Genomic DNA, 22,712 nt, shown 5'->3' with positions numbered 1-22,712 from the left:
CTCTTAATCCTTACTGATATCAGGAAGGTGGTGGCATGAGTAGGTTCTGCAGGCTGTTTAATAACCAGTATATTAAAAAATTACAGAAGCTTGATGCGGGTGGAAGATTAGATTTTGCTTCAACGTGCATTTATGAAAATAGCTGGATTTTTATTTATTGGAAGTCTGGTGTGCCTTTGAATCCTTAAAAAAATCAAGGAAAGAGACCACACTCAAACAGCCAAACCTGTATAACTTGTAATATCTGTTTTCTTCTTTTTTTTTTTTTTCTTTTATTTCTTTCAGGGGTGCTTTCCAGACAGGCCAGGGACCGTTGGATGCTCAAGTGAAACTCTTGGAATTCACCCTGGAACAGAATTTTGAAGTTGTATCAGTTAGCACTATTTCTGCAGTGATTGAGTCTATAACCTTTCTTGTGCATCATTACATTACGTGTTCAGACAAAGTAATGTCTCGCAGTGGCTCAGACAGCTCTGTGGGTGCTCGAGCCTGTTTTGGAGGGCTTTTTGCCAACATCATCCGTCCAGGTGATGCCAAAGCGGTTTGTGGAGAAATGACAAGGGATCAGCTCATGTTTGATTTATTAAAGCTGATAAACATTTTAGTTCAACTGCCACTTTCCAGTAACCGAGAATACAGTGCCCGTGTTCCAGTAGCAAGCAGCACTACAGACAGTGTGTCTGATGAGGAGAAGGTTTCAGGAGGCAAAGACTGCAATGGAGGCAACCCTAATACTCAAGGATCAACTGCATACGTGGCAGACTTAGTGTTGGCCAACCAGCAAATTATGAGCCAGATCTTGTCTGCTCTTGGCCAGTGTAACAGCAGTGCTATGGCCATGATTATTGGTAGGTATTTTCTGAGTAACATGGAAGGTCTTTTGGGTGGTGAAACATTTAAAACTTCTGCATTCTCATAAGCTGGGTGTAGATGTGAAAGAATGTGTTACAGAAATGACAGAAAAAAAGAGAGAAAAAGCTAAAGGGGAACAGATGCATGAAAAAAGCCCCTAACAGGAGGTGGGAGACAGTAATTGAAACCAGACAGGAATGTGTTTGACATTTGAATTTGCTGAATCTCAGAATGCTTAATGTTAAAGGACCTCTGGAGATTGTCTAGTGCAGCTATCCTGCACAAACTCAGAGCCACCTCAATTGAGAGCAGTTAGGTTCAGTTAGGTTTTTAATTCCTCAGGGGTGGAAACTCCACAACTGCTGTGGACAACCCGTTATTATGTTCAATCATTCTTAAAGTAGAAAAGCCTTTTTCTTTGGAGCATCTTCTCCATCACTTTGGGTAGTTGGTGCCATATTGCAAATACACTATGAACACTGGAAGTAGTTTGTTCTGGGAATGGTGGTTTGTTCTGAGTGTGTGTTTCTTTGGAGTGAAATTCAGATATTCTTCTCAACTTTGATGTCTTTCTAAACCACTGATTTTTGTCTGGCAGTTGTTTTGCATTTTTTAAGGCCAGTTTGGAAAGATGGTTTTTTCAAAATGTTTTTTATTGAAATTAGGGTTCTGGGCCAGCTGATCTCTTCAATGGATTGTTCTTACAAAGGGTTTTTAATACAGGTTATTGAAAATGATCTGTCCATGTATTTTGGGAATATGTAACACAGCTATTTGTGGGTTTAGTTCCTTCAAGAAAAACTATTTGAAGTTCTCTCTGGACAATTTCTGTGAAAAAAACATTTTGCAAGACTGCAGCCAGGGTTAAACAGGATCCAAAAATCAGTTATGAGCATATAGTAATAAATATGTCATAACTAATGTGGTATGGAAAGGTACTACCAGGATAGGTAAAAAAGATAATGTCTGAAAATGTTACTGACGTTCAGACACCAGAGGCTTTGGTGTTGAAATTTATGCTAATAGTGTTAATTGACTGCATCTGGCAAGCCAGCTGGTCAAGACCCAGGATGGCCCTGAGTAATTCACTTGTCACATGAATTTTAAACAATTTTTCATTCTGTTTTTTCTTTTATGATCACTGTGTCTGTTTCATTAGTGTTTTATGTTTTGTAAATGACAAACTCTGAAAATCATACCAGTAACAGTATTCACCTCCTGTCCTATCTTGTCCTCCTTCGCAGCAAATCCAGCTTAATTGACTTCAGCCCTGTCATTCATTCCATTTAACTTTTCTAGACTGGAGAGAGGCTGGGTCTTAGGACTGCTTTATTTTTTGCTCTGCATGCATTGCTTTCTTGACAGTTTAAAAATGGCCAAAGTACAACACCTGGCAATTCTCTTGCTAAAAGGTTTCTTTAAGACATGCTCCAAAGATCACTTGAGCACGTAGATTTTTATTATTATTTGTTCATACAGCTTCAGTTTCTCTAAATGGGACAGGATTACTCTGTGGTTGTCTTACATTTCAATCTAAGACCACTTTTAACAGCTCTTCCAGATCAGTCATATGACTGTAAGACAGTTGTATTTATGGAAGTAGTCTCTTCCATGGGAAGACAAGTTTTGCTTACTGTCTGTAATCTCAGCAATGTGTAGTCAATATTGCTGTTAAGTGATATTCAGAAAATTGTCATGAATAAATCCTAAGCTTTAATAATGAGAAGCAGAATTCCAGGAGAGTTATTTCTGATAGAAATATATGTGTTAAATGTTTGGGGAGGTTTTTGGCCGCACAAGGGCACTTTATTATTATCAGAAAAAGATCTTAAATGTCAGTTGCTTCTAGCTAGGAGTGATTGTAATTCCTGTAGTTACCCTGTTTCCTTCACTAATTACACTCATTTTTATGGTCTGATTTGATTTAAATTTCCTGACTTCCTGGGTCAAGTCTTCCTATTTATACATATCTGGGAGCACTAATTGTAAGTCATAAGACCCTGAAAACTGGTCCATTTTTTACTTTGTAAAATCCATGTGAACATTTGAATATTCTTGAGTTCTCTTATGTGCTATTAATGGTTTGTTAGGTCTCAGTTTATGACCTTTGAACTGTCTGCTTTCATTTAGGTGCAAGTGGCTTACATCTGACTAAACATGAGAACTTTCATGGTGGCTTAGATGCAATATCAGTTGGAGATGGGTTGTTCACTATCCTGACAACACTTAGTAAAAAAGCAACAACAGTTCAAGTGATGCTTCAGCCTATTCTTACCTACATGGCCTGTGGGTACATGGGAAGGCAGGTAAGTTCCCTGAGGCTTGCTGTGCTACATGGTAGTTGATTCTGTAATCAGTAGTAAGGTCAGAAAACTAAAGTATTGCTATGTAAAAGAAATATTAACATTTTTACAACCTTACTTCATTTGGGTGCTGAAGTTAGGAAGCCTCTCTCTCTTGCCTGTGGTAGAGAGAAAGAATTTTCTCTAAGGACATTTTGACATTCCTGTAAATATTTCTGGCTAAAGACTTTATTACGTGCAAGTGAGAAGCACATTTATTATGGCTATTTTAATGCTCAGTACTCATATTTCTGTAAAGATGAAAAACTCAAACCCCTGAGTTTGAGTTTTTCCATACCCCAAAGACTTTTCCTGTGTAAGGAATTGAACCATGTGGAACATGGCATTGTATATGGTGGCAGAGAGATTAGCTGTGGTGGCATTTCTTCCCTGGTAGTTTTGCCTACTAAAAGGGGACGCTGAGAGCTGTTACTTAAATTTCTACTGTACTATTTTTGTATGAAACCATGTATTTCTTAATTGATTTTGTTCTAGGGTTCTCTTGCCACGTGTCAGTTATCTGAGCCACTGCTCTGGTTCATTTTACGAGTGTTGGATACAAGTGAGGCACTGAAGGCTTTTCATGATATGGGTAAGAATGTCTTTTCTTTAGCCTCATCAAATAAAAAGTTTGATTTCGATTTTTTTTGGCACTTAAAGAATACATATATGTGTTGACATGAGCCAGTTTATTAAACAGGCCTTTGCTTGTGTGGAATCTATTGTGTGCTCCTGAGCAGTATTTTTTTCTCTGCCCACATTATACACAGGTGGTGTTCAACTTATCTGTAACAACATGGTAACAAGTACAAGAGCTATTGTTAACACAGCAAGAAGCATGGTTTCAACTATAATGAAATTCCTGGATTCTGGTCCCACCAAAGCATCAGACAGCAGTTTGAAAGCCAGAGTGCTCGCTTCTGAGCCTGATAATGCAGAAGGAATTCACAATTTTGCACCTTTGGGTGAGTAATGCTTCTTTCTCCTAGATTAGTATCTATTAGTCATTTCAATGTGTATCAAGTTCTTAACAAAAAGTAATACAATAGTGTCAAATGTTCCAATACTACTAAATCTTCTTTTGAGAGGGGTTGCCGGTGTTTCAAGGTAATGTTGAGGGATGAGGTTAGTCCCCTCCACCACAGGTGATAAGACCTCATGTCTAAAGGGGAGATTAGAGGAGGGAGTGAACTGTGTCTGATGAAGTCATGCATTAAGGTGAGCCCCTTTCTCCTCCCCTAGGTCAGGGGATGCCTGGTTCCAGCCCACCATTTGCCTTAGACATGATAAGACTCAGTAACATCTTTTAAAGCACATCAATTTTGATGGGAGTTCATACTGAATCATGGCATGGTGGGATGGTAGTGAATGAGCCTGAGCTCTGGGAAGCTGGAGCATAAGGCTGCTATTGCTGATGATGCTCTCCTATCTACTTCTGACTGCTCTCATGTGGGCCTGCATGGGCATTTGTTAGAATTGCAGTGCTGTTTTGATATCAATACAATGGCTGCCAGTTAACTAAAATATGTGTGTTTTAAGAGGTAGTGGTACTGCAATATCTTACAAAGGCTTTCTTTTCAGTACCAGTGTCTTTGTTTTCTGTTGCTGCCCACTAGCCTGGTGCAGCCCTTGAATGAATTCATAAAGTTTGTCTCACTGACAAGAGGGGATTAATCTTAAAATTTCTGCAGAGATTGTTGAATGAGAAAGCAGTCTATTCAGTCCTGTGATTCAGATTTAAGAGTGTCAAAAAGAATGGCATTGTGAAAGACAATAAAAAGAGATTTATTTGGTAGAATAGGGGCCACTGGAAATCTTCTGCTTTGTTCTTCACAAATTTCTACATGGTAAATTTAGGAATCCTGAACATGTTCATTCTTTATTACTTTAAACAGTAAAAATCCTAAGCATATGTGGTGGTAGGTTCTTGCTTACCTTATCTTCCAGCTTACAGAGTGCTGCAGTTCTTGATGTTCTGCCATGAGGGCATCTCTTTTAATATTTAGCTTTCAGTCAGGAGTGTGCTTTTAAAATTAACCTTCTGGTTGCCCTCACTTACTGCATTCTAATTCCCATCATTTGGAAGTCTATGTAGTACATTCTGGTTCTCATCAATTGAGCCCATTCTCTGAGATGGGCTCAATTCATTTTGGGATGAAAGTTTATCAATGTCCAGCTGCTGCTAGACATAGACAGGCTGTAGCTACTTTAGAGTAAAACACCCCAAGTACCTGGAGTTTGGAACAGCTCGAATCTGGTCTTGTATGCCTTATAACCTGCTAAAGAAGACAGCTTACATTTCCTTCTTCATTCTTAACTTGTGCTAGGAGTAGAAAAAGAAGCAGCAACTGTGGTCAGGTTTTTTTATTCCCGTGTTTTTTCTAGGAAAGGGTTTTCTTGTGAAACATTTTTTAAAAAAAAGGGTTGCAGAAGTTGGTTTGAAAGTAATTTATGTTATTTTAGTATTTAAAATGTGTTAACTGTGAATTAACTGAGTTCAAGTTCTAAGCATGCTGTTTAACCTGCACCTTTCTATTTGGTTTGATTTTTGTCATGTACTCTAGAGAGTACGTTTAGAATTTTGGTAGCAATTTTCCCCTAGCAAATTTCAAGGACAAACATATGCATGTGGATATGTAAGCTGCCTATTTAAAATAGTTCAGAGTAAAAGAAAAGTAACTGGGCAGTGGGCATTAAATATGGGATTTTACTGATAAAGCAGAAGAGATTAAACAGAAAAAAAAAGGGTGTTTTCCACAGTTCAGGTTGTAAATTAATCTGGGGTTTATTAATAAATATTAATAATAGTTAATGGTGGTGTTTTTGAAGGTTCAATCACCTCAAGCAGCCCCACTGCCCAGCCTGCTGAAGTGCTGCTGCAGGCTACTCCTCCTCACAGACGGGCTCGCTCTGCTGCATGGTCATACATATTTTTACCTGAAGAAGCTTGGTGTGACCTCACAATTCACCTTCCTGCAGCTGTGCTGCTCAAAGAGATCCACATCCAGCCTCACCTGGCCTCTTTGGCAAGTAAGTAGATTCACTGATGTTGATGCCAGTTCAAAAATTTGAAGGTTGGGATACAATAAAAAGAGTGTAATCAGAGGAACTAAAGCTGGGAAGTTGTTTGAGTAATGCCTGTAAAATAAGTTTGAAAAGCTTGCAAATGCTGCTCTCCTTGAGAACAGAAGTCCCTGCCTCTGCTTGTTTTCTATTGTAGTAGATGTCATGTGCCATTCATGTTAAATATGTCAAAAAACTTTGTCATGCTCAGCAGAACTTTGCCCTGTGAGAAAGTGATATTGGTCAAGGCTCTTCTGGCTAAATGCTTATGGTAGTTGGGAAAAAGCATGAGGTTTTCAGCCCTTGCTGTTGGAACCCTGATAGGGAAACAGTGTTTTCAGTGACAGGTCTTTTCTTCCTCTGAAGTGTTTGAAATAAACTGTATATACCATGTATCAAAATGCTTGTGCTTTTTAACATCTACCGTGTCCCAGGTCAAGTTCTTCCAGCTGCAGTTCTGTAGTAGTGTCTGACTGTGTAGCCATGATGAAGACAAACTGGTACAGATTTTAAAATAATGTTAAACCTTCTTATCTCACTCTGTAGCTTGCCCTTCATCAGTGTCTGTTGAAATAAGCGCAGATGGTGTCAATATGTTACCTTTGTCCACTCCTGTTATCACGAGTGGTCTCACCTATATAAAAATCCAGCTGGTAAAAGCTGAAGTTGCCTCAGCTGTCTGCCTTCGCCTCCATCGTCCTCGGGATGCCAGCACGCTGGGCCTCTCTCAGATCAAACTGTTGGGCCTCACAGCCTTTGGAAACACCTCCTCTGCCACCGTCAACAACCCCTTCCTTCCCTCCGAGGACCAGGTCTCCAAAACGAGGTAAGACTCCAGTGTCAGGGGACAGTTTGTGCCAGTTCATGGTTTAGCATTTGGGGTTTTTATGGTGTTTGCTTCTCTGAGTCAGATCTTTCAGTAGCAAACTCTTCCTTCTTTTTTTTCTCCAAAGAAGGGATATTGATTCCCAACGTAGGGAATAATGTGCTCTGACTCTGTGATTTCAAAAGGCTGAACAAATGCTTTATTAAGCTATGTTATATTACTCTAATACTATACTATACTAAAGAGGTACTTAAGAAAAACCTGTCAGTGTCTGAGACAGTCACGACACAGCTTTGACCCAGTTAGCCAATCAATCCAAACAACCATTACCAGAATCCAAACAACAAATTACTCTCAGTAAACAATCTCCTTAACACATTCCCCATATGCCAAACAACAGGAGCAACAAGTAGAGATAAGAATTGTTTTCTCCTCTTGAGTTTCTCACTACCTTCCCTAGGAAAAATCCTGGGAGAGAGAACCATGTCTCATTCTCTGTTCAGAGAATGTGAATACCACACTGGGAAATATAAGCAGTACTTCTGCATTCTTTAGTAGCATGCTTAGTCTTCATATATAAAAGGGAATGTTTTGTCCCTGCAATGGTGAGAGAATATAAGGCACAGGAAAGCACTTTGAGTTGCATTTTGTGTTTTTAATGGGTAGGCAGTTGTCAAAAAAAATGGAGTGCCAAAATACTTCTTATCCTTAAAGAAGTCAACCGAGTTATATAAGTATTGGAGCAGGAGTAGAAGTAGAACAATTGAATGTTTTGTGGAAGTCATATCTAATATTGGTGTTTGCAAACATTTCAGAAATAGGAGCTGAAGGTTCTTATGATTCTGGCATATCAGCAAGATTTCTTTTCAAAAGCATTTATTTGTTTAGGTGGCATTCTGAGTTTCTTACTCATTTTAAAAATAAAAATAACTGGACACTTGAAGAATTTTTTTAAAGTGTCAGCATTTTCCAACTTTGAATTTAATTTACAAGATGGATTTCTGACATTTGCTGGTTTTTAAATTTAGCTTACTCAATTGCTAAAACTCATTAATTTTAAATATTTAATCTTTGAACCTTAATTTTTTAAATTTGAAGAGAACTTGGGAAAGTTTTAAAAATCTTTCTTTTGCAGGGAAAAATTTTGAGAGCATAGGTAAATTTAGAGAACATGAATTCTATAAGTGTACATTTATAAAAGCTGTGTAACTGAAATTGGTCTTTGCTCTTAAATAGCAGTGAAGAAAATTACTACAGCCAAATTATACTATATTTTTACTTAAGAAAAGGTTATAATAAAGTCACATAACAATAACCAGTATCTGAAGAAAGAAGGTTAATGTATGTTCCTCATTTCTTTACATGTTTTATTGTAGCTTTCAGCTTAATGTTGTACGTATCTCAATCAAACAATGATAGTAATGTGAAACATATATTCAGTAAACTTGGCATAAATTTTATTTTAGACATAGCAGAGAACTTGCTCTTTTTTAATTAATTAATCCAATTGATTTAGGAGTAAGTGATTTGTAAAATTAAATTGTAAGCCTAATTTAGGATCTATAATAAAGTTTGCATTTTTTAAAACTGTGGTGAAGGTTAGTTGTGGAAACAACCTGCTAGTTTAGAACTTGTCAGTGAAAGATGCCATTTATTTTACATGCAGCTTAGATTGCCATCTTGTTCATGATTCTAGTTTAAATAGTATTGTGGTGTAAAGTCTAATAAATGTGTTTCCAAATTGATTTGATTACAATAGGTTTATTTCTCAGGATTTATTATTAAAAGAACTTCTGAATGATTTTGTCAAAGAATGAGAGACATGAGGGAAATGTAGTAGCTAACATATTTTTAATTTCTGTGCTTTTTCTATATGTACTTTAAATCAGGTTCCCTAAGGTTCACTGTAGTTTATTGTAAATATGTATGATCCTAAAAGTTTGTAATGTCAGGGAAGTTGTGCAGGTGTATAATTTTAATGCCAATTACTGTTGCATTTCACCCATTTTGATGTAAATAAAAACAATACACAAGCAAATAAAACCCAACAATCAATAAAACCCAAACCTGCCCCACACTCATCCCCATATATAAACACCTTCCCTTTCATCCTTCCCTCAGCAGGAAAGGATTTCTTCTGTTGGAAGAAATATGTATGTGAATTGAGAAATCTTGAAAAACCTTAGTAATAAAACTTGTAGGCTCTTAACTCTTTCTGTTCACAGACCCTGCCTTTCCTATAATCTTAATCCAATTATTGCAACAGCATTACTAATGTGTATTTCATTATGGTCTTAAATGCAGTCATTTGCTTTGCTCAGATGATGTTTGATCATGTCACAGAAATTTTCTGCAGTACTTGTCCTGTAATCTAATACAGGTAAAAAGTAATACAATAAAATAATGCATTAGCTCATTTTTCTGTTTTCCTTTTCAGTATTGGATGGTTAAGATTATTACACCACTGCCTCACTCACATAAGTGATTTGGAAGGAATGATGGCCAGTGCTGCAGCACCCACTGCTAATCTGTTGCAGACATGTGCTGCTTTACTAATGTCCCCTTACTGTGGGATGCATTCTCCCAACATTGAGGCTGTGCTTGTGAAAATTGGGCTTCAGTCCACCAGAATTGGCCTAAAATTGATTGACATTCTTCTAAGAAATTGCTCGGCATCAGGGAGTGATCCTGCAGGTGAGTGCAGTGTATTTCTTTTCAGTTGTTGCTTAAAAGCATTGTTTGTATAAAAGTACAAATACAGGGTATTTGCATGTTGCTTTCTGATTCTGAGCTTGGGTTGCTAGAACTTGACATTGTGCTTTGTTGGGCTTCTAAGTATCACAGTCTTTGTATGTGGGTAGTCCTGCCAGGATAAAGCAGTGCAACCAAGTTTGTTTGGTTTCTCATAATTAGATGGGTGTTCTGAAGGAAGCATAGGATGCACAGTGTATCCTAAATGCCTCTTACTCCAGATACTGTGTCCAGATGTTTTTAAAATAAAGAGCACTGCCACAAATGCTGCTAAGGAAAATTAAGGCAGCAGAATTTGGGCAGCAATAGTCTGTAGAACAGTATGAATTCTGAATACCACTCAACAGTGAAAATATTTATGTGTAGAGGTACATAATGAAGATACAGTTTCATTCTATGTCCCACAGTGAAGTTTTGCAGAAGCTTTTTGTTAGTGAACTGGGGGTTTTATATTTATGGTTTCATACAACTTAGCTGTTTTGTAGTTTCTAAATGAAAGAAAACAAATTCAACCTTTCCTGTTTTGAGGAAAACAGGAAAGGTTGAAGTTGCTATCAGAAAACACTCTTTTTAAAATGGCTTCCATTACTTCTTTTGCTATGAGTTAGTGTTTCAGCATAGACTGCTCTGTTTTGCTGCAATGTTGCTAGATAGGAAAGTACTTTGTGGCAAGGCAGAGGATGAACACAGTGAGGAGAAGCTGAATAGGAAATAATCTGTGGAAATCTTCCTGTTGATGGAAATTGGAGTTAAATAAGCTTTCATTTTGAAAAAAAGGGTTTGTTTCTGTAAAGCAAGAAGTTTGACAGCTCTATTGGAATTAGTCATGTCTTTTTGGAGTATGTTGAAGAAAACCCTATTATGCAGACCTCCAAGTTTGATGTCTGATGAGTGTTGTAATGGCTTTTCATTTCGTAGTAAAGCTGAACATTGGACATACAAAATGTGCAGTTTTGAGACAGTAGTGTGTATAGGAATTTCATCCTTATGTTAATGGGAAAACTGAAATCAATGTTAATATTGCAATTCTGTAATAATGTCATTAGTACACTTAAAAAAATATGTATGTAAGTACTTCTATTATTTCCCCTCCCCTTTTTTTTTTGAATGCGGCAAGATCTGAATAGCCCTTTACTGTTTGGAAGATTAAATGGTCTCTCTTCTGACTCCACAATAGACATTCTTTATCAGCTTGGAACAACTCAAGACCCTGGAACAAAAGATAGGTAATGCTATTTGGGTTGTCATATGGAAGCATATTCAGAAAATAACCTGCTAAACAGTGGCTTGGTATTACTTCACAAAACCAAACATTTTTGGAACCTCATTGTTAGGAGGTAGCATGGAAGTGCAGAAATCTGAATAAGCTCTCCCAGTTTTCTGTCCTAGCTCTTTTCATCCTTTTCAGGGAATGCTGTCCCTCTATTTCTGCTCTTATAAAAGTGATAAAACATTGGTTTTCAACTGACTTTTCTCTCAAATAGTCAGAACTTAGATACCTGCTATATTTTCTTTTTCTGTAGAAGGTTCACATTTGGCTGTCCAAGATAAAATTTTTTAATTAATTTTTGCTCTGATCTGAGTCTTGAGATAAAAGAGCTTGAGCTCACTCTCAAACTTTACATCACCGAACGAGATAAATGTGTAAATTGGATTACAAAAAAACAGCAAGCTGATTTGACTCTGAGTGTTTCTTTGCTCGTTTATAATGTGCAACATCATCTTGTCTTACAGAATTCAAGCATTGCTGAAATGGGTCAGTGATTCTGCAAGAGTTGCAGCTATGAAAAAAAGTGGCCGGGTCAGCTACATCTGTCCCAACAGCTCAACCAGAGAGTATGGGCTTCTGATGCCATCTCCTTCCCACCTGCATTGTGTAGCAGCAATTCTGTGGCATAGTTACGAATTGCTCGTTGAATACGATTTGCCAGCGCTGCTGGACAGGGAGCTCTTTGAGTAAGTAAAGCAAAGTTTAGCACCATATTATTTGTGTAATTAAACTATTTTGCTCACGGATATAATACAACTTGAAGGGTACTTATTGTTAAATAGTAGTGGAAAGTGGTATGCCTGAAGCTAATTGATAGAGTGGATACCTAAAAATATCCAAACAGATACTTTTGTAGTTCTAAACTCAAAGCTGCACTTCACATATTCCAGGTATAATTGTGTTTAAAGACCCAAAAATTTGAAATGAAACAGGAAATCCATGTGTATATTTACATATATGTGAAAGGTAAGCTGGTTCATGGCTTTGTTCATGAGGTCTTTTAGTGGACTGTTCTTGTTGAAATTGTTTGCAGTAATTTTCATGGTAGATATAAGTGATCTTCATTAGGATGCTGTTACAGAAGCATTATTTTATTTGTCTCTCAGAATTGGGAAGGTGGAGATGATTTCTTGGAGTTTTCACTTCTGTTCTGGCTAGCCTGACCTGAAAGAAATGAAGGCACAAAATCTGGAGTGAATCTTTATGAACTTTCTTCATTTTGATGCATTATAAAGAGAAGTTCACCCTAAATACCTAAAGTATACCAAATGTATACTCTTAGTGATTCCCAAAATAAAAATATAGGATATAATATTTGCAATTTATGACGCTTAACTATCTCTTCCATTTAAACAAAACAAAAAAACCACATAACATTTTTTCACGTTTTATAGAAAAATGGCTGTTAAATTAAGTTATCTAGCATTAGTCAGGCATCTTTGATTTGTACTGTTGAATGTAGTTGCAGTTAATGAAGGGATTTTTGCCCATGGTTTTGTTGTTGCTCCTAGGAAACCTTCATATTTTTCCACAACCAGTCTCCTTTAAGCCCAGTCAAACATTAAAGCAGTATCGAGAGTATAAGTTATGGTTACAGGTACAAGCATGTGGAACTCTAACATATGTGCAATGTGACTCCGAGCAAAACAATTTCCAAAGACACTTCGGTGATACAGTGATGTAGATAACTTTTAATTCAAAATGAGCTTGTTCATCTTGGGAATCTGTTCAAGGATTTTAAATTGCAGGTCAATTAGTCTTTTTAGCAACACACTTTAATGTCACGGTGAGGGAGGCTCGGACGCTCAATAGGAGTGATCAGCAAGCTTCGTTTATTGCTGAGAGCATCAGACATTTATGCACTACAAGTAAGAAGCTCATACATATTCTGTAATGTTATATTACAGAATATGTATGAGCTTCTGGTTATACTATAGGTATCAGTTCCCCTCTACTTCCACGCTCTACTGGTTATACTATAGGTATCAGTTCCCCTCTTACTCCCTCATTCCTTACGACTTACATCTCCCTTTTCTCATGTCTCTCTCTCAACTACAGCATCTTGTTATCATACTACAGCTATGCTCAAGGCCACAGTGTCCTTGCAGGTGCAGGGACTCAGATTAGCTGGGTCCGGTAATTTTCCGATTCCTGGTCAGCTGTCCAGAGCGTGTCTACCTGGCCTTTGTCACGTAACCAGCCCTCCACTCTTTAACAGAAATACTTTTTCAGCATACATTATAATAAATATGTACTTTCCAATAAAATTGTACTTGCTAATAAAAATGGACTTTCCAAAATGGACAGCCCAATTAGCTTTATATAAAATGTATATATAAAAGTGGGTTTCACAGCTGAGTTCCTGTCTTGTGGAGGAAAGTGTGTTGTTTTCATCACAGGGAGAAATGATAGTTTGTACCTAGTTTGAGTATGCAAGTTATAATATGACCCTGTTCCCCCACCTCCTGCCCAATATAAAATTATCACTCATATAGGCCACCATCTGGAGCAAATTTTAAAACCACCTTTGTCAAAGTTATATGGGCAAATATTTTTTCTAAGAAAAGTAACTTTTCATGTGTATTCTTCATTTTCTTTGATATTGTAACTTTTGAAATATTGTAATGGATTCTAGGCATAGCTCCAAGTTTCTCCTTCATGTGATAAATCACTTTGTTCTTGGAAATATTTTCCCATCATCCGCATTTTCTATTTCAGTATTTTTGCTTTGGCCAATGGATCCCCTAATCCCCCAGTTATTTTTAAATATGTATTTAGAAAAAAACCTTATTTTTCATAGAGCATGAACTCATCCTGAAGATTTTGGCATTTGGATTGTGTTAATATATAGTTGGAGAAGAGTTAAGTGTAGCTTTATTACATGTGGACTTTTGGAAATTGTGACTGTCTTTGCAGAGTTATAGATCATTTAGCCACTGAGATGAGTTTTCTGTTGGGGAGGAGTTTTATCAACCTTTGACTGGTGATAAATCTGACTTTTGGTTAGACCCAGAGAGTTCCTTGAGTTCCTAGGGTGCCCTTAGACTTAACATAGAATAAATAACATTTCCATCCAGATGAAGGGAAAACAATCCTTGCCTTCAAGTGGGAATGCAAGATACAATAATACATCCAAATTAATTTAAAAACCTAGCATCGAATGGCATGAAGTGCATATTAACCTCTGTATGTAAATGTTAAGATAATGTAACACTTGTGGTGTCAAGGTACTGTGAATGCAGTTTGGAGAACTAGTTTTTGTTTTTTTTAAAGTACTTCAAATACTCTGGACAAGTCTGTGTGAAGAAATTATCATTTTACTTTTACAAGTACCTTTTCTGAAATTTAATCTGGATAACAGGAGCTAAATTAGCTTCTGCACTCATATGGTTTGGATTAGCATTCAAGCAGATAGTACTTGGATGTGATGCCAAAGGTAGGTGGGGCTTCAGAACAGCTGAGGAATAATTCTGTTGTTAACTTGTGTCCTAAATTGAGGTCAAGAAAGGATAACAAGGGTGTGTTGTTCAACAAACAAGGTTGTTGCTGCTTTCATTTTTTTGCAGCATCTTTAAGAAAATGCGTAATAAGGGAAATTTTAAAAAATTTTGAAACATGTTAAAGTACTTCCAGGTCTTAGAAGGAATTGAGACCTTCATGGAAATAACCTCTGTAAACACACATAGAATCATGTGTGTGACCCTAATGGCTTGCAGCTTGGAGAATTGACAGCACAAAGAGGTTGCAGTTGGTTAAAAATGGATGAGATGTATGACAACTGTTGAAATAACAAAATCTGGTTTTTGTGTGCAGCTGGATTATATCTATTTAAAGTACAGTATGGTGAAAGAAATTTAAGCATACAGTGCAAAAAGATTGTATGAACCAGTGATAAAAAAGAGAAAAATAACTGGCAGACTATGTATTGATACAATTTTCTGTCTTCTACAGGTCACTATTTAACTGGTCCATGTCTCTTCCCTGCAACATGGTTTTGAAGAAAGCTGTTGATAGTTTGCTTTGTTCCATGTGCCATATCCACCCAAATTATTTTTCCTTACTGATGGGATGGATGGGTATCACTCCTCCTCCAATGCAGTGTCAGCACAGACTGTCTATGACCGATGACAGCAAAAAGCAGGACCTTAGTTCATCTTTGACAGATGACTCTAAAAATGCACAAGCCCCTCTTGCACTAACAGAGTCTCACCTGGCTACTCTTGCTGCCTCATCTCAGTCTCCTGAAGCTATCAAGCAGTTACTGGACTCAGGTTTGCCTTCACTGCTTGTAAGAAGTCTCGCTAGTTTTTGCTTTAACCATACTTCTAGCTCTGACTGCACTGCACAATCAATGGATATCACCCAGGACAGGCTCAGGAGGCACCATGTTCCACAGCACTTTAATAAAATGCCCATCACGGCAGACCTGGTTGCTCCTGTTCTCAGGTTTCTGACAGAAGTTGGCAACAGCCACATGATGAAGGATTGGTTGGGTGGCTCTGAAGTCAATCCATTGTGGACAGCACTTTTATTCCTGTTGTGCCATTCTGGTGCTACCTCTGGAGGACACAATATGACGGCCCAGCAGACCAGTGCAAGATCCAGCTCGCTTTCTTCAACTGTAACCACAGGATTGACCACTCAGCAGCGGACAGCAATTGAAAATGCAACAGTTGCTTTCTTCCTCCAGTGCATCTCTTGCCATCCTAATAACCAGAGACTTATGGCACAGGTGAGAGAGAAAAATAATAATGTTTGAAAACTTTCTGTGTTTTTTACCTTTCTTTATAATAACTTGGGGTTTTGTAAACTGTCATTGACTGGAAAATTTTTATATTAAAATTGTTAGCTTGTTGATCTGAGTCTGAAACATTAAAAAATGTTTTGGCATGGCTGTCCAGTCCTGTGTATAGATTTGTATTCCTCTTGGTTTAGAGAAATAAACTTTAGACCGAACTCCAAAAGACTGTTTAATTCGATAGGGCTAAACTTTTGTGAAATGGAATTTGAACAGCAAGCTTCACACATATTTTATTATTAGTAACCTAAGGAGATTTCCTGGGAAGTTTGCTTGTGCAACCTGTGTCCAAGGAAATGCAGGGTATTGCAGAATATGGCTTTGCATTTGGTCTTCTAGAACAGATTCAGCTATCTTTATCACATTCATTAACCTTGCAGACCTAGCTGAATGCAAGTATAATGAAAAAATGGTTTTTCAGCATTAAAAGTAATGATGCTCTTGGAAGAAGCAGACTTCAGTAAAAAAATTGAGTCAGTTCTCTGTTAATGGCTGGGAGTAATAGTGCATTATGCCATGGGAAAGGTTTGCTTTAGGGATTCAAAATCTGGTTTTATAACTACTTTATTTTCATTTTTTTATCTTTTTGAGAAATCTATATGTTTACAATTACTTTGATGCTGGAGTCAGCATTTTAAACTTTTATATTAAGGGCCTTATTTGCTGCTGGTGTTTTCTTCAGTGGTGCTCATTTCTGAGCTGGTGTGGTAACTGGAAGTGGATCTCGGGCACTGCCTACTGCTTTGGCTGTGTAGAGCTATATTTTAAAGACCTAAATGTAGAAATATTTTAAATCTGATATCATTTTGCCTTCTCAGGTTCTCTGTGAATTGTTCCAGTCCTCTCCTCAGCGTGGGAACCTCCCAACCTCTGGAAATATTTCAGGATTTATTAGGAGACTTTTTTTGCAGCTGATGCTAGAGGATGAGAAAGTGACTTTGTTTCTTCAGTCACCTTGTCCAGTAAGAATTTTTGATACCTTATGGTAAACGTGGAATAAATTTAGCCTGTAAATCTTAAGTCTGAGTGTATTCAACTTTGTTTGACGTGTCAGCAGCTTTTTACTGCTGTACACATTATGGAATTTTGGAAAGGAATGTGCTGTTGAATTTTAACTCATAATTTTAGAAGGAAATTCAAGGCACTGTGCTACAATAACACAAAATATTTGTTGGAAATATTTGTTGGAAATATACTGTTTCTGAAGGATGTGACAACTGAAATTTATCTTACAGAAGGCTTTTTAATAGTACCCTTACACACTAGCAATAAATATAGATACAATATCTGTTCAGCAGTCCTTAGCAGTATCATTAAGGATCAGTCACGGTCAAAACTGGCAGACATGCTTCAGCAGTTAGCCAAAACGCCATGAATAAATTGAGTGACAAATATGTGAATTAGTTTATAAAGCAGATGTATGCTTTATGGTCCCACATGCTTCACTGGAACAGAATTGCAATTGATGTCTGAAGTGCTCTCCATTGAAGGCTGTGACTAAAAAAATAGGGCAAACCCACAAGTTTCTTTAAAAGATCTGATACTCCCAGATGAAGATAAAGATACTGTAGAAAAAAGTATTTGTTGCCTTGTTATCTGCATCTCAGAAGTACTGCAGGAGATATGACAGGGAAACCGAGTTGGATAGTATAAAATGGAAAAGGAGGCACAAATACAGTTCTAGCACAAACATTTAAATGTTTTAAATTGGCTGAATAATTAACAGGTCCATTGATAATGTGAAGGTAACATCAGTTTTCTGTTAATTGTTTTACATACAACAGATTTTTACAGGAAGCTGTTACTAGATATGTAAAAGCAGAAAAAATGTCTTGAAGTTGTCATAGTTCAGTTTCTTTTATTAAAAACACTGGGAAATTGTGTTTTTAATGAGATGATTCCTCCTATAAGATGCAAAGAGAAACCTTAAAAATAATGTGGATTTTCAGGATATGCTTCTAGAATATCCAACAACATAACCTTTCAAAGACTGGTTCCCCATTTCTGTCTTTAATGTTCATACCAAACCTGTTTTTCAGAAGCTCAGTTCTGGTTGTCAGGAAATCCTTTTTTTTTTTTTTAATTGCATTGCACAATTGTACATTGGTCCTGTAAGTTCAAATGAATAAACAGGTCTTCAGGGCTGTCTAAAATACATTATGGTAAAATATTTGCCATGGTTTAACTAAGAGTGACTTAGTTACCTGTCGTAATAACAAGAAGTAGATATTAAGTCTAGAATAAACTTCCTCCTCAAGTGAGAACCGAAGAAAAACATCATCTTTCTCTACTCAAAGTACATTGTTATTTTTCAATATTTAGGTTCAAAGTTAAGTTTTTGTTTCCTAAATAATTGCAAGTCTCAGGCATGTGATTTTTCTCTCATATTACAGCTATGTAAAATGACTGGGTTTTTTAAAGCAAAGATGATACTATACTGTTTCTGGTCCTAAAAATATTGTAGGCTTTCAAAACAAATTATGTGGAGTTAAAAAGCTAAACATGTCCTAATTTGATGTATTTTTACTGTTTACTTCTAAAGTTGAAGGCTGTATTAGTTTCCTTTTTTTAGCATACTTAGAGTTTTGCTTTATCTAACTGATGTGCCTTTATAAGAACATAGTGGTTTAATTTATTTCTCAGTGTTAAAGTCATAATTAATGTTGACTGTTTTTCTTTTCAGCTGTACAAAGGTAGAATTAATGCTACTAGTCATGTAATTCAACATCCAATGTATGGAGCTGGACACAAATTCCGTACTCTTCACTTGCCTGTCTCAACAACTCTAGCAGAGGTTCTTGATCGTGTGTCAGGCAAGTTTGCAATAGCTCATGGTTTTGTTTTGTGTCTTTTTAAAATGCAGTTTTAAAAAAAAATCTTTCATTGTTTATTTGACCATACAAATGATACTGCAAATATCAGTCTTTGAAACACACTGTCTTTCATCCTTTCATGCAATTTCCCTAGATTTTGTCAGTTAAATAGCCTGGAGCTTAGTGGTACGTCTCAAGGTGGAGATGTATGTCCTGTGAAAAGGACCTTGATAAGGGCTCCATCTAATTTCTGTGCTTATACATTTGTCTGCTCTATAAATATTTGCATTTGCTTACTAAATGAAAAATGAAAAGTATAATTTACGTTTAGATATTAATTTTAAAATTATGCAAAGTGGGAGGATAATGTTATGGCAATAATTTATTTACTTGTTTTTTAAATTTCAGTACTTTCAGTTATACTACTTGAATACACACTGAGAGATGAACCTCTCTGAGGGGAACTCTGTTGGTCAGGCTTTCACAGACCATAATATGGATTTTGACACCTAAATGGTAGATATATTAATCTTAAAATGAATCCCACCTTTAATTTTAGAGGTTATTTAATACTTCAGGAAACAGAACTGTATGTTAAAGATTAGGGTTAGTAATTTTTTTAAGCTTAGTTAACAAGTAGAATTCATAGTGAAGATGTCATCTCCATGCCAGAGCTCTTTAGGTAAAACCAAGCAAAATGCAAGTTGATTCTAAGTTGATTCTCCTCTAGTAATAAATAGAGCAAAAATTCTTTGGACATATTAAATGAAAAATCAGTTTTTATACATGTCTAGTTTTAAAAAAGTAAACAAATCCAGGACTTCTTCTTTACTCTTGAAACGTGGTTCTCAGTAATACCAAAGACAAGTCAAAGATTGTTAGAGCAATTACGTTTTTGCCATTTGGGAGATGTGCACTGAAGGGTATGCTCTTAGTTGCCCGTTCATCTAACTAGGTATGTATGCTCCTATATGTAGGTTTACTTGATTGTGTACTTCTTTGGAATTCAGGGTAGATCAACTTTTAATTTGTGAGACAGATCTTCATGGAGTTAAAAGCAACTGTTGCTTTTTTATATCTGTGGAAAATTTTTACATTTACGGATTTATTGGGGCAATAAATGTTACCTAACAAGCTGATAGGAGTACTAAAATATTATTTGGCAGAGCACTAGAAAGAACAAGGTGTGTTTTAGAATTTTAATAGAAAAATATCTATTGATATTTATAAAAATGCTTGAATCTCATTTATCAAGGAATAGTTTACTATTTCTGATAGAATTCTGTATTTATTTACTGTCCAGAGAGTCATGTGTGAAATGTGACTAAGGTCTTTCTGACCACAAACTGCACAAGGATCTCATTACTGTAATGGGTGGGATGGTCGCTTCGTACGAGGTAGGGATCAGTTGCTGAGCAGTGACATGAACTGTACTGAGTAGCTGCCTTAGTGGTGCATTGTTGTCAGCTTGATAGCCAGTGCTAATAAGGTCTGGAGAGGAGAATGTGATGATGTGGTAAACTGTCATGTCTGAAATTGAAAATGGTCAAGTGCTGACTTGGTAGGGCACCATAACTTTAGGGTTTGCTAATGCCTTGTTATGTCTTGGCTTTGTGGTTCTTTATGGTATTCTGTGAAGTCCATGGTTAGGACAGAGTAAGGAAGGCTTGAATATATAGGGTGAGAGAGAGATAAGGGGTAGATTGGGGTAGAAAATAAAGAAAAGGCTTTCACCACTATAGAATAGAAGTCATGAAGATCCTGTGTGAGAATCTGTCCCTTGGGTTAATTTCTTTTTTCTTTACTACTCTTAATGTCTCAAATTAACCATTTCATACTTTCTGTGTAAGTCACAAGACCCATATTAGTTTTGTACTTTTTCCCCAGCTTTTAAAAAAGAGGGGGAGAAAGGGGTCATAAAATCACTGATAGATCTGCTGCTTGCATCCCTTCACCATAGGAAGAAAATGTGCAGTACACAGCAGATAGGATTGTCTGCATGAGTACCAGTTCTTTTGTATTTCCTGCCCCTTTAGTCTTCAGTTATTGCTGGAGTCAGAAAAACTGAACAACAAATCTGCATTTTGCCTGAGTAGTTAAAATACCATTGCTTAACCTTCTTCAATAATTTTAATAATGACCTTTAAATTCCCCAGCAGTAAGTGGACTTTGAGTGACAAAACTAGAGCAACTCAGAAATTTAATAATAATAATAGTAGTACTAATAATAATAATAATGATGAAATTTTTTTCAAAGCCGAAAACATACACAGTCTCATAGATACATGTGTATGTGTGTATGTATGTATGCACAAATGTGCTTGTATATATACACACAGATCTATACATAGAGTGTATGTGTGTGAATGTAGAGTCCTCAGTGGCAGTAGTTTCACACTCCGTATCTCTTTTTAGTCTCCAGTGCTGTCTAATTGCAAACATAACTAATGTCTTCAGGCATAAATCTTAATATATTTCCAAGCAGCCAAATCATGTCCCTTTCAGCACCTCACCCACTGGTGACACACAGTTAAAGGTGGCTGCATGGTACTTTTAGGTCTTGAGTCTGGTTGTACCTTCAAGCTGCTGTGGCTATGTGGAAACAACTCAAAAGCAATTAGAGAATTACTTAGCCATTTTGGTGCCAGTGTTGTACCACCCAGGGTATGCAGTTGTCCATTGTCACCAATCATCAGTGATTTAATAAGTTAGATTAGATTTAATAAAGAACTGATAGTTGTGATCTACACTACTTGAACTGAAAAATGGTCAAACTGCAGTAATCTAATGTTCTCTTAAACAAACAGCTCAGGATTTGGTTGTGTAATGTACTTCAGGCATCTTCCAATTTCACAGGAAGAGAATTTACCAGTTCTGAAATGGGATCAGTATGTAACAAGAAATACCCAGACCCAAATACTAGAGCATGTTTAAATACATCTGCAGCTGTGCTTAAAAAAAAAAGTTTTGGTATTTCTTTTTTGGTTGGATTTTTTTGCTGTTATTGCTTTGTCAAGATTTTTTTGTGGACTTTTTGGTTCATTGGGTTTTGGTTTGGATAGGGATTTTTTTGCTTAATCTCATTTTTTGTTGATTGCAGTGGTGTAGTGGGGTTTTTAGTGGGAAAACACTTGACTCATCAAGTAATGGCTTTAAACTGTTACAGATTTAAATTGTCAGAGGACAGAGTTTTGGGGAAAGAAGGGGACAGAATTACTATAATATTACTATAATTCATAGGTATTGACAAGACTTTTGCTGCCTGTGTTGGAACTCTGAAATGCTGCAATAGTTGAGAGTAGCCTTGTTAACAACTTAGAAACTGATAAAATCAACTTAGTATCTTGAAATACTTTTCTTTCCTCTTTTTCTTTGTCCTTATCCCCTCCATCCCCATATAGATACACCCAGTATTACAGCTAAGCTAATTAATGAACAGAAGGAGGATAAAGAAAAGAAGAATTATGAGGAGAAAGAAAAAGTTAAAGCAGAAAATGGATTTCAGGACAATTACAGCGTTGTTGTTGCTTCTGGTATGTCTTTTTCTTGTGTCTTTTATAAAATGGATCTTTCTGATGTTAAAAGGGTGTTAGGGGAAGAAAATACCTAGCAATAATTAACTTTATTACTTGTGATGATTAGAAAGATTGTAGCACCTAGTACTACAATTGTAATGGAACTGACTGTTAGGCAACAAAGATTGATTCCTGGTGAAACAGCTGCCTCTAGTAGATTATACTTTGACAAATTTGTCAAATCTATGTACACCTAAATGAATGTGTAAGTGATATCTTCGTGGATGCTGTTACTAGAGTATTTTACAGCATTTTTTTAAAGACATCCCTGGAGCTTGGAGGCTATTATTGCTTCTGCTTTTTGCAGTAGCTGGTACAACAGGCTTTAGTCACCTCTCTTCTGAAAATGTGCTTTGGAAATAAAAAGTATCCACATATTTTGCAGAACAGCTAATGGTACTCTGCTAAAAACTGTCAAACTT

At 36.6% G+C, this 22,712-nt stretch overlaps 1 protein-coding gene across 5 annotated transcripts in view; it reads left to right on the top strand.

Moving 5' to 3' along the window:
* The window catches only part of BIRC6 (baculoviral IAP repeat containing 6), a 175,555-nt gene that overhangs the window by 82,538 nt on the left and 70,305 nt on the right, over window positions 1–22,712 (top strand). For 4 of the 5 annotated variants that reach the window (XM_050972011.1, XM_050972008.1, XM_050972010.1 and 1 more), the window contains exons 46-58: window positions 286–848; window positions 2,983–3,158; window positions 3,690–3,786; window positions 3,965–4,159; window positions 6,024–6,224; window positions 6,804–7,083; window positions 9,521–9,777; window positions 10,952–11,060; window positions 11,569–11,790; window positions 15,056–15,836; window positions 16,721–16,864; window positions 18,586–18,715; window positions 22,117–22,248. In XM_050972011.1, coding sequence (XP_050827968.1) covers window positions 286–848; window positions 2,983–3,158; window positions 3,690–3,786; window positions 3,965–4,159; window positions 6,024–6,224; window positions 6,804–7,083; window positions 9,521–9,777; window positions 10,952–11,060; window positions 11,569–11,790; window positions 15,056–15,836; window positions 16,721–16,864; window positions 18,586–18,715; window positions 22,117–22,248 — 3,287 coding nt within the window. The remainder of the gene's footprint in view (window positions 1–285; window positions 849–2,982; window positions 3,159–3,689; window positions 3,787–3,964; window positions 4,160–6,023; window positions 6,225–6,803; window positions 7,084–9,520; window positions 9,778–10,951; window positions 11,061–11,568; window positions 11,791–15,055; window positions 15,837–16,720; window positions 16,865–18,585; window positions 18,716–22,116; window positions 22,249–22,712) is intronic. The other variant, XM_050972009.1, reaches the window with a different exon arrangement.

This window comes from Serinus canaria, chromosome 3 (genome assembly GCF_022539315.1).
Source record: "Serinus canaria isolate serCan28SL12 chromosome 3, serCan2020, whole genome shotgun sequence".
NCBI classification, from domain to species: Eukaryota; Metazoa; Chordata; class Aves; order Passeriformes; family Fringillidae; genus Serinus; species Serinus canaria.
The sequence above is the reverse complement of the archived record's forward strand: the minus strand, read 5'-3'. Positions and strand labels throughout refer to the sequence as shown.